Source organism: Caretta caretta, chromosome 5 (genome assembly GCF_965140235.1).
Source record: "Caretta caretta isolate rCarCar2 chromosome 5, rCarCar1.hap1, whole genome shotgun sequence".
Taxonomy (NCBI): Eukaryota; Metazoa; Chordata; order Testudines; family Cheloniidae; genus Caretta; species Caretta caretta.
The window spans coordinates 48,728,819-48,739,347 of NC_134210.1; the positions used below are offsets into that span (position 1 = coordinate 48,728,819).

At 42.0% G+C, this 10,529-nt stretch overlaps 1 protein-coding gene across 1 annotated transcript in view; it reads left to right on the top strand.

Moving 5' to 3' along the window:
- ANKRD31 (ankyrin repeat domain 31) overlaps positions 1-10,529 on the top strand; it is a 117,390-nt gene that overhangs the window by 82,816 nt on the left and 24,045 nt on the right. The window contains exons 22-24 of the mRNA XM_048850981.2: positions 2,969-4,007; positions 7,769-7,909; positions 10,394-10,490. Coding sequence (XP_048706938.2) covers positions 2,969-4,007; positions 7,769-7,909; positions 10,394-10,490 — 1,277 coding nt within the window. The remainder of the gene's footprint in view (positions 1-2,968; positions 4,008-7,768; positions 7,910-10,393; positions 10,491-10,529) is intronic.

The window sequence follows — 10,529 nt, forward strand, 5'->3', positions numbered from 1 at the left end:
TGATAAATATTTTTGAGGTGTTGCAAATGTGCTGTAACCAATATAGCTGCTATCTTTCAAGTGTAATGAACTGCATGCCAGCTTTACACTTCCATTTGATTATGTGAAAAGTAGTTAAAATGGGGCTCATTACTGTGCTTACTTTCAAGTCATTAGAATCTTCTTTTCATGGTGCTTTCTCTTAAGCCTTGTCTATACTGAAAAGTTTTGTTGCTTTAAAGTATAATTAAAACAGGGAAGAAAAAAATCAAAACAAACTCTCATATGGACACAGTTATATTGGTATAAAAGGGCTTACACTGATATAGCTTATTCTGATTCAGGAAATAGAATAAGCTATACTAATATAAGACCTGTTTATAATCTAGAGCTTTTCATGGTATCATTATTTCAGAAGAAAAAAATCACACACGCCCCAGCCTAGGGATTCCTTGTTGTTGGCATGAGCCCACTTGAATGAATTGTTTCGTCCCAGGACTCTAGCATGGAAGATGCCATTTTTTAGAGCAAAATGGTGTCCTGCACAAAGCATGACCTCACATGCATGGTATGTACTGCGAAATGCATGAGTATGTACATATAGTGCATGTGAGGTCATGCTGTGCAAAGGATGCCATTTTGTAGAGGAAAAGAGGCAGCTGAGCACTGAGAACACCACGCTATGAACATAGCCTACAGTGTCTTTCCCCAAATAGGGGCCTGCAATACCTTTGCCCAAATGGTTTGACAGGAACCACACCTTTGGTTTCTGATGCATTCCCAAATCTGTGCTTCTGACCTGGCCCAGGTAACCTTGGTAATCAGCCTGCTGACAGGAGGCTGTGTTAGACTGGACCTCCCCTTTGGCTGGAAGGCCATACCCAGTGCTGTCAAACTGAGACACCTTTCTCCAATTTAAGTCAACCATCTTCGATGATCTGCACTGAGCTCAAATGCCTGAGGCCTCTCTGAGGGGACTCAGGCAGGGGCAAGGCATAGTGGCCTCCTATTCAGTGCACTTCCGCCGCCTCACAGCAGATACAGAGTGGAACAAAGCAGCAGTATCAGTTCCAGTGGGGCTTGTGGGAAGAAATCAAAGATGAACTGGCCCAGATAGAGATGCCTAAGGGCCCAGATGCCTTGGTGGACCTTATCATCCACATAGATAATTGACTATAGGAATGAAGGGAGAAGAAAAGAAGTTAGCTGCAGCCCCAACGCCCAGGGACAGTGACATCAGCTTCTGTATCACCTGCTGAACCCGTGCAAGCAGGTCTCATCAGCAACTCACATGTGAAGAAAAGAAATGGCACAATCAGTGCCACCTGTGATTCTGCTGTGGTGAGCCTGGCCACATCATCTCGGCCTGCCCACTGCAAACACTAAGAAGCTTGGGGGCACAAGCCAGCCCTGGAATTGTGGGGGAGGAGACTGGCATGGGCCTTCAGAGAAAAGAACTTCCCTATTACTTATTTCTCACTGAAAGGCACCCTGGTGCCCATCCAGGGGCTTCTCATTTGCAGGTACCTATCAAGCTGTGCGTCCTAGGGGATCCTTGGTGGACTCTCCTCCAACGGGCCTTCATTGATTATGGAACAGTGGACAATTTCATAGATGCAACTACAGCTTTCAACAAGATACCTCTGCATGGACAGACCCTCTTGGAAACTAGACTATAAGTTCCTGGGCCCAAACCCAATGTGAGGCTCTATCCCGAGGTCCGATTGGTGGAGTCCCAGAGTAGCTGATTGGTCTGCTGGCCCTACTTAAGTCAGCAGCAGGAACAGGAATATGTCCAAACAATTGGGCTCCACCCTGGTTTGGACAGTGTGCTTCATGCTTCTTGCTTCCCCAGCTTGATCTCCTGGCATTCGACCTGGCTTGACTTGTGGTTCCTGACCTCCAGTTTGTCTCCTGCCTCTGACCTCCAGTATCCTGACCTGGCCTGACTCAGGTTCCCAACTCATGGTTCTAACCTCCATTTTTTCCACCGTTCATGACTGTGGATTTTGGATCCAACTAATAGGTCTGGCCACCCACGAGCTGGGTATGACACTCATGGAAATCAGTTGAATATAACGGATATTATCAAGATATTTTTCACAATTTTAAAAATAATTGCTTTGCTTACTTCTACTTAAGTAAGCTTGAAAGAAGCTTGAAGAAGCAGTAGAAGCTTGAAATTGAAATCTCTCTTACTGAAATTTTCATTCATTATGTGAGTGTACATGCACACATGTGCACACACACAATTATCATGGCATAGCAAGTCATGAATTCTGGGCTGCTAATGTCAATTTTTGGGAGGAAAGGTTTGGATAAAGAATATGAAAGCATTTGTTTTACAAAATAACATTTATTTGAAGGACTACACAATGTCAAATCCTGGCAGACTGGTAGACTCTTGCATCTGTGTGGAGCTCCATGAACTTCAGTATGGCTCCACCCAGGCCCATGAGTTTGCCTGTGCAGAGCTTATTGCAGAATCAGGGCCCAAGTGAGGGCTGCAGAAGGCCTGATTGCAATAAACCAGTGTTGTGAGAGGAAGGGTCCAGAGGAATACCCAGAAGATTTATATTTCCCCTGTGCAGTGGCCTCTGGTGATATGAGGGTAGGGAATTGGCCAGTGACTGTGTGGATCCAATTTCTCAATTCCACTCTTAGGGATGCATAGTAGGTCAAGAATATTACAGTAGTTACAATGCTTCACATCCTGCCTCCAGGCTGAGGAGGAAGATTCTGGCCTCTACAAGGTTTCTCTGCACACCGCTTATTTTGCATAAGAATTGGGATTTGAACCATAAACTATACAAACAATAAAAAGGTTGTTCAATTTTTGGGCCTTGGCAGAGTTTTTAAAAAATATTTCTGTTTCTTTAGAAGTTTTATACACACACACGCACATGTGTGTGCACAGAGAGAGAGAGGGAGAGAGTTTGTATTTTGTGTTCTGAATTAATCTTCTGTTTGTTTGTTTTATTTCCTATAGGGCTTCAGTGGAGTCTTTTAAACAAGGAGCATTGAGGGAACAACTAGTTAAACTTGCTTCTAGGCAAAAGAGTCTTTTGGTTGTGGCACAAAAACAGAAAGAACTAGGCCAGAAAATAAAAAACTATAGGAAAGCAAAGCAAGTGTATTCTAGATGTTCAAAGAAACAAATCCCAAACTCAATTATTTCTCATGAAAAGGACAACAGAGATGATCTGACTGTTGATGAAATAGTGCATCGTGATGTAGTTACAGTAAGTATAGATCCTGGTGCCAAATTGACTAATGGAAACCTAGTGGAAACACTTCTTCCTGTAGAAGGTAAATTTTCAGATCAAGAGTACAGCCAACATCCAAACAGCTGCTTAGATGAGACAGGAGCAAATGAAGAGGCAAGTACAAGCAAAGAAGTTTCTTCCCATGCTTTGACATATGAAAACAAGGTCAGAGAATATACCTGTGATAAGACATCAAAATCCACAGATACTATAGAAATGGGAACTTCGCCGTCAGAACCTGTTATTTGCATTACTCCAACAAAGTGCTCACAGCAAGAAAAAAATAATTATATAGCGATTGCAAAACAAGGAAGCAAGTCTCCAAATCCCAGGCCAGTAACCAGCATGTTAAATATTTCAGAAGCCGAAAGCTTTGTTATCAATAATAATATCCATCAGCCAATCGCTGAATGTCAACAGGTTCTTGCTGGTAAGACTCTGCAAAGATGTGGACATAGGAATAAAGCTTCCCAGACGCAACCAATAGTGGTGTCAGAATCTGCAGAAATCTCTCCTATTACTCTTCAACAAAATATCTTCGAAAATAATCGGACCTCATGTAATGTTACAGGTCTGGTCTCATATGTACCTTATCCAGTACACATCAGTCAAAATTCTTCTTCACAGTACTCTGATAATCAGGATAGTGAACAACAGCAATTGAACCGTAGAGGAAATAGAAGGAAAAAAAATCAACTGAAAGATCTGCTTGAATTAGGAAAAATTAAGCCAGGAGAAAATGTTCTAGAATTCAAACTGCAGGTAATTGGTTTACCACCAAAATAATGTAAATATTAGAAAATAATGAAAAGAAATAAACCACATAATGTGGGAAATCATAGTATCATAGGACTGGAAGGAACCTCTAGAAGTCATTTAGTCCAGTCCCCTGCACTCAAGGAGGACTAAATATTATCTAGGTGTTTGTCTAACCTGCTCTTAAAAATCTCCAATGATGAAAATTCTGCAACCTCCCTAGGCAATTTATTCCAGTGCTCAACTACCCTGACAGGAAGTTTTTCCTAATGTTGAAACTGTCCTTGCTGCAATTTAAGCCCATTGCTTCTTGTCCTACCTCAGAGGTTAACAAGAACAGTTTCCCTCCTTTTATGTTCTTGAAAACTGTTATGTCTCCCCTCAGTCTTCTCTTCTCTAGACTAAACACACCCATTTTTTTCATTCTTCCCCCATAAGTCGTGTTTTCTAGACCTTTAATCATTTTTGATTAAATATTGAACATTATACTGTACCAAAGCGGTTTGAGTATTAAGTTAATCTGTAAATATCAAAATAAACTCCTGTCTGAACAGCCAACTCTAGTGGCCCACCCCTACCCACTCTACTGGTGAAGTTATTTCTCACTGACCTTTGCTTGGAGACCTGAGCTTGTTGGAAGAGAGCTGAGTAGAGTCCTGTTTTTTCCCCCCACAACTGTATATTTTAAAGTTACAAGGGTTTTTTTTACATCCTTGTAACCTGTCAGACAAAAGACTATTTAAAACATGCAGAATTAGAAAAATTGGGACTCCCTTAAGAGACAAAAAGAAAAGGAGTACTTGGGGCACCATAGAGACTAACCAATTTATTTGAGCATAAGCTTTCATGAGCTACAGCTCACTTCATCGGATGCATGTAACTCATGAAAGCTCATGCTCAAATAAATTGGTTAGTCTCTAAGGTGCCACAAGTCCTCCTTTTCTTTTTACAGATACAGACTAACACGGCTACTACTCTGAACCCTTAAGAAACAGTTGCTGGTTTCCAGTGCTGATCTGTGGTGTATATGGTCATCATCCGCAGGTGTTTGAAATGGAACAGGAGGGATAGTCTGGACTCCTCAAACCTGTACAGTTTAAAACCTCTTTTTATCAGAGTAATTATACTATATTCAAGCTTTGGTGGTAGTTTCTGTTAAGAGAAGAAATTGATGGTAGTCAGGTATATCTTTAATGCAGCCCTATTTATTTAAAAATAATGTACATAAAGTCAGATTGCCCTGGGCACAATAGGAATCAAACAATAGAAGACAATTGTGCCTTATTTTTGTTTTGTTTATGGTTCAGTTCCAGGCCTCTTTCCAGCCAGCACTCTACCCTAAAGCACGTTTTTTTAGCTTTTTCTCATGGCCACACTACAAGTGGGACTTCCTTGCTCTCTTCCATGTTTTTGCTGCTGCTTTTGTACACACAGCTGCAATGAAGGGCTTGTCTACACCACGCAGCTTTTAGCGACAAAGCTGCGTTGACACTTCCAGCCCCGCAAGCGGCGTTAGCTTTGTCGGCAGGACAGCTAGCCGACACTGCCACTTGGGTCGGCAAAACTTTTGTCTTTCTCAGGGTGGCGTTTTTAAGTACCCATGAAAGACAAAAGTTTTGTCGACAACTTCCCAGTGTAGACAAGACCGTAGTCAGTCTGCCACCCCCATATTTGTTATCAGACCACCCTTGGACTGCGTGGCCCTGCCATTGCCCAGGCTAGCATGTGATCTGTTCATTAGGTGGTGTTTTCCATTCAGCTATCAATAAACAAAAGGGCCGTTAATTGCTCCCTCATTTAGCGTGAATGGAAGGCAGTTTTCACACCTAACAGTGTCAGCAAGGTGGTGTGATTGCCCAAATCCCAACATAACAGTATTTTAATTTAGAAATGGGTTCAAGTGTTTCCTTAATCTCTTTAGTCAGTATCTTCAGCACGTAATATTGAATTTTTATTCAATATTTACAGATCAGCTTTTAAAACGTTTTTCTACCAAGAGTCTTACTGAGTCTTCAGTGGGTGAAATGCCTTCTGCCAAACCATGTAGCAAATAGCGGCATTCAGAATACCGTATATTTAACAGCTTTTGGTTGCAATTTCTGTTATCTGTTTAACATTTACTGTCATTGCTAGTAGCAAAATAGAATGGTTGGCTGGTCCTTTTTTCTGCATAATTTTGGTTTTTAAAGTTCAGAGGTGGCTTTAAGGTTTTTTTATGACTAAATGTGATACTTAGGAGGACACTCTCAAGTCCTTTAGGCCAAAAATATAACACCATGGGCTTGTCTTCACTACTATGCTAAATAAGCATTGCTGCATCGATGCAGCGGTGCCAATGTAGCACGTCTGGTGAAGACGCATTATGTCGATGGCTGTTTGGTGAAGCTTAGCCTCCCTTGGCCTCTTACATCTGCCACCTATGGACTGAAGCATGGGAAGGTTTCCTTGTCTGCACCTGTGGCCCACTGACTCTCTTCCATGGAAGTGCCTCTCTTGATGGAAGAGCCATTTTATGCATCTTCATGCTACATGACATGAAGGCCTCTTAAGTTGGACACAGACCTCCCCTATACTGGGTCACAAGTCAACCATCAGTATATGCAATCATTTCCTTTATGGACGGGGTTTGTAATATTGCTTCAGAACATGTGATGATCCAGCTTACAGGATGAAGAACTCAGTCTGCCTATTGCAGTGTCTCAAGACCCTTCTAGTTATGATCTCCAATATTGACCCTTGCCTTTAATACTTGCAACCCGAGGAAGAGAATATAGCTATTTTGGGTGTAGAAGAGCTGTATTTCTGCACCATGATGAGACTAGCACTCACTCATCCTATGGGATGCAGTGGATACCATAGAAATTAGTGCTTAGGTCTGTTGCTTTGTGCAGAGGAAAAGCACAACAAAGCTTCCTCCTTTGTGATTATGGAAAACCACATGGTAACAAAGGATGCAATGAGTTTGTGGTACTTACTTAGGGTTTACCTTGGGGTCACAAAGTGCAGTTTTGAACACTATTCTAACCAGAGATGGGCCCAAGCTCTAGAATTGAGATCTGAAGTCAGGTTTCCTCAAGGTGCTTGGATTTAGTGTGTTCCAATTCAGACACTCTATAGACATGGACTCTATAGATGGAGGGTGGACCAATGTTACGTTGTCAGGCCCATCTCTTGTTCTAACAGTTTGACTGCATACACACCAGTCAGCCTAACCTTGTTAGAGCACAGTTTAGTTTAAATCTGGCTTAAATATGTTATCTGAACTTAAGCCCAGTGTAGATACCATACTGTCAATAAATAGTATAAGCCACGCTGCATGCTAACTACACTGGAAATAAATAAGCTAAGTTACTTATGTGCATAGATGTTTGCAGGATCATACTCTTATATTATTAAAGCACCTATCCTTATAATCTCTCCTAATTAACAGTGCATAGTCTGAAGACCATCAAACTCTCTTTCTTTTTTTTTAATTATCAAGCTTAATATTTGTGCAGATAGTGATTTGGATGTGTTTGTATTATATTTTTTAAGTTGCTCATACAATGAAATTTATCTCAGTTTACAACTGAAATATTTATTTATTTCAGTTTATGATCGTGGCATGAGTTTCTGGAAAAAAAACCTCTAGAATAAAGAAAAGATGCAGAATAGCTAGCTGCAACTTTTCAGTTCATATGAACATTTAGAATTTTGCTTAAATTTTAAGGATATTAATTTTGATTTGTCAATTGAATTGTAATTTTTTTCTTCATTTTCATTTTTAGGACTTCAGCCATAAAGTCACTCTTTTGGGAGATGGTAAAATCAGAACGAGTGACAACAGAACTTATGGGAATCCAGTTCAGTGGGTTAAGGCACTATTGGGAAATCACATTTCTGTGAGCTGGAAGTATGTGTGGAATAAGGTAGGCTCACTGTTATTTGTAAAAAATCTCTTAAAAGCTATTGTATTCTTTTGTAGAAAGATACCCATGTCACTTTTAGATACATGCTACTAGCTTTGTGATCAGGTGGCTAGTGTAAAATTCTAAGTCATAAAGCACCAGACATCTGAGAAGTCCCCCAAGATTTGCCAGCACTTTCGCAGCATTTATCTGAGCTCATATGGACACTTGAACAACTTTGTCCATCTTTTAATCCCCTGCAGCCTTTTAAAAACTGAATTTTGTTTCATCAAGATGCCACTCTCTACAAAGTAGACATTGGAATTTTTCTCAACACCCTTGGATAGGAGATTCACTGCACAGCTGCAACGCTGTGAATAAGAGGCCAATGCTGCTTGCTTGAGCAGCACACCCAAGCTATTGGCCCTGTGGCCTGCTTCTACATGGACGTTGTATCCAGTTGCATAAATGAGGCTTTGAGCATCATCTAACCTGTGGTCTCTGGTGACTTTAAAGAATTTTTGTAGTGTTTAGCCTTTGGCTGCTGTAAGTGCATTCACATTTCAGGCCTATTTGATCTCCTTAAAGGTGCTAAGATTTTTTTTAAATTGAGCTTGTGCCTTTATTTCTTTAAGATAAAGGAGGCTCAAAGAAGATGTTTTTACCTTATATATGTGCAGTCTGTTACTCCCTGTTTTTTCTGGAGGGTGACTCAGAACATGTCTATAGTGAGCTCTAACTCCTTTATTAAAAAGGGTAAGGATAAAGTTTAGTTAAATGGGTGTTAACAAATGTAATTTTAGCGCTCTCATGGCCAAGATGGAGTTGCTCTGCTGGCAACTCTGACCAAGAGAAGGCGTGCACAGGAATGCCGCAGGGAAAGACCCTTCCACCCCAGGAGCATCTGTTCCAAACCCCCATGAATGAACACACACACACACACCAGAAGAGAACAATGAATATAGGAAGGAGAAATATTTACTTGCAGAGGGATGAGAGGAGAAAAACAACAGGGGGAAATATAAGGGGTGCGGTAAAACAGGGTTGCATTCAACACAAGGCCTGACAAGCCCAGCTATACCACAGTCTGAAAGGGCAGACACCGAGCAATGTGTCTGCACACAGAGTTCAGGAGTCCTGGGGAAAAATTCCAATCCAGTGGTGAGTCTTGAGTGCTCCTGGACAGTTGTCTTTGGTGCCAGTAAACTTTCCCCAACAAACCCCTCCGTTGCCCTCTTCCGTCGCTCTCTGCAAAGCCACACAGAGTGACAACCTTTCCACTTAACTAGCTAACAGCTTCCCTCGTTATTCCCAATGCAAAGTCACAAGCCCCAGTACTCACGACCCCATACAGCTCTGGGCAGCAGTGATACTGGGTCCAGCTCCGGTTTATCCTTCTTGGGCAATTCCTCACTGGCACAGTGCTCCTCCTGGACCCTGTCCTGGGGTGTCCCCAGTCGGCCTCTCTGTCCATAGGTGCCAACTTCATGGGTGCTCCAAACTCCCCTGTGCCCAGTGCCTCCTGCCCGTGGTGGCTCTGCTGATCAACTCCTCCCCCTCCCTCCCAGCACCTCCCACCTGCCGCAATCAGCTGTTCTGAGGCATGCAGGAGGTGCTGGGAGGGAGGGGGAGGAGTGGGGACGGAGCATGCTCAGGGGAGTGGATGGAAAGAGGCGGGGAGAGGGCAGAGAGAGGGTGGGAAGATGCAGGGTAGGGGTAGAGGCTTGGAGGAGGGTTGGAGTAGGAGCGGGGCCTAGGGCTGAGCACCCCCCAGGACAATTCGAAGCTGGCGCCTGTGACTCTGTCTCTCCCAGGCTTTGGGCAGGTTCTTGGCTCCTTCACTCTGTGAGGGCCTGCTTGTTGCAGCCCTTCTGTCTTGAGCTCCAGAAACACACACACTGTTGATGTCTCTCTCTCTCTCTCTCTCTCTCTCTCTCTCAGCAGTTGCCTTGTTTACCATTTGTATTACCATTTGTACTTGCTTCTGTGGTAGATTTAGTGCATTTTGTATCAATGCTTGCTCCCTCAGCATTGACTCTTTAACTTTCCCACACCAATGCATCTTTCCTGTGACCGTTTTAGAGCCCAGGGAGTAGTGCTAAGGAAGAGCAAAAGAAAAGTACTTGGATCCTGAGGAAACTAGTAACTCCTCAGAAGCCAACTAGATACAACCTTTTCCCAGTCACAAAATGATTTTATGTGAGATTTTAACTCATGTCCCAGGCTACTAGGATCTCAATGGATCTAATGTTCAAAATTAGACATCTTCAAGGGCAGATGCAAAAATTGCATTTCATGTAACACATCTAATTTTTGCATGCATTATCTATACAAATTGTGTATTCAAAATATGTACTTGCAGTAAGTAACAACATTTACCAAATTAGACCTACAATTGCATACACCTAATTTTGAAAGAAACCTGATATTTTTTACTCTTATTATCACAGAAAACACAACGTAAATAAAATAACCAGTAACTTATATAGATTTGTTTATATGCAGGTCACATACCTTGGAACAGAGCTGTCAAAAATTCTTCTTGAAGAAGCATGTATTCCCAATGAACCAGAATTACCAGTACAACAAAAACAGCCTTCTGGTATGTACAGACTAAAACCTAATTTCCGCTTTGTCTGGA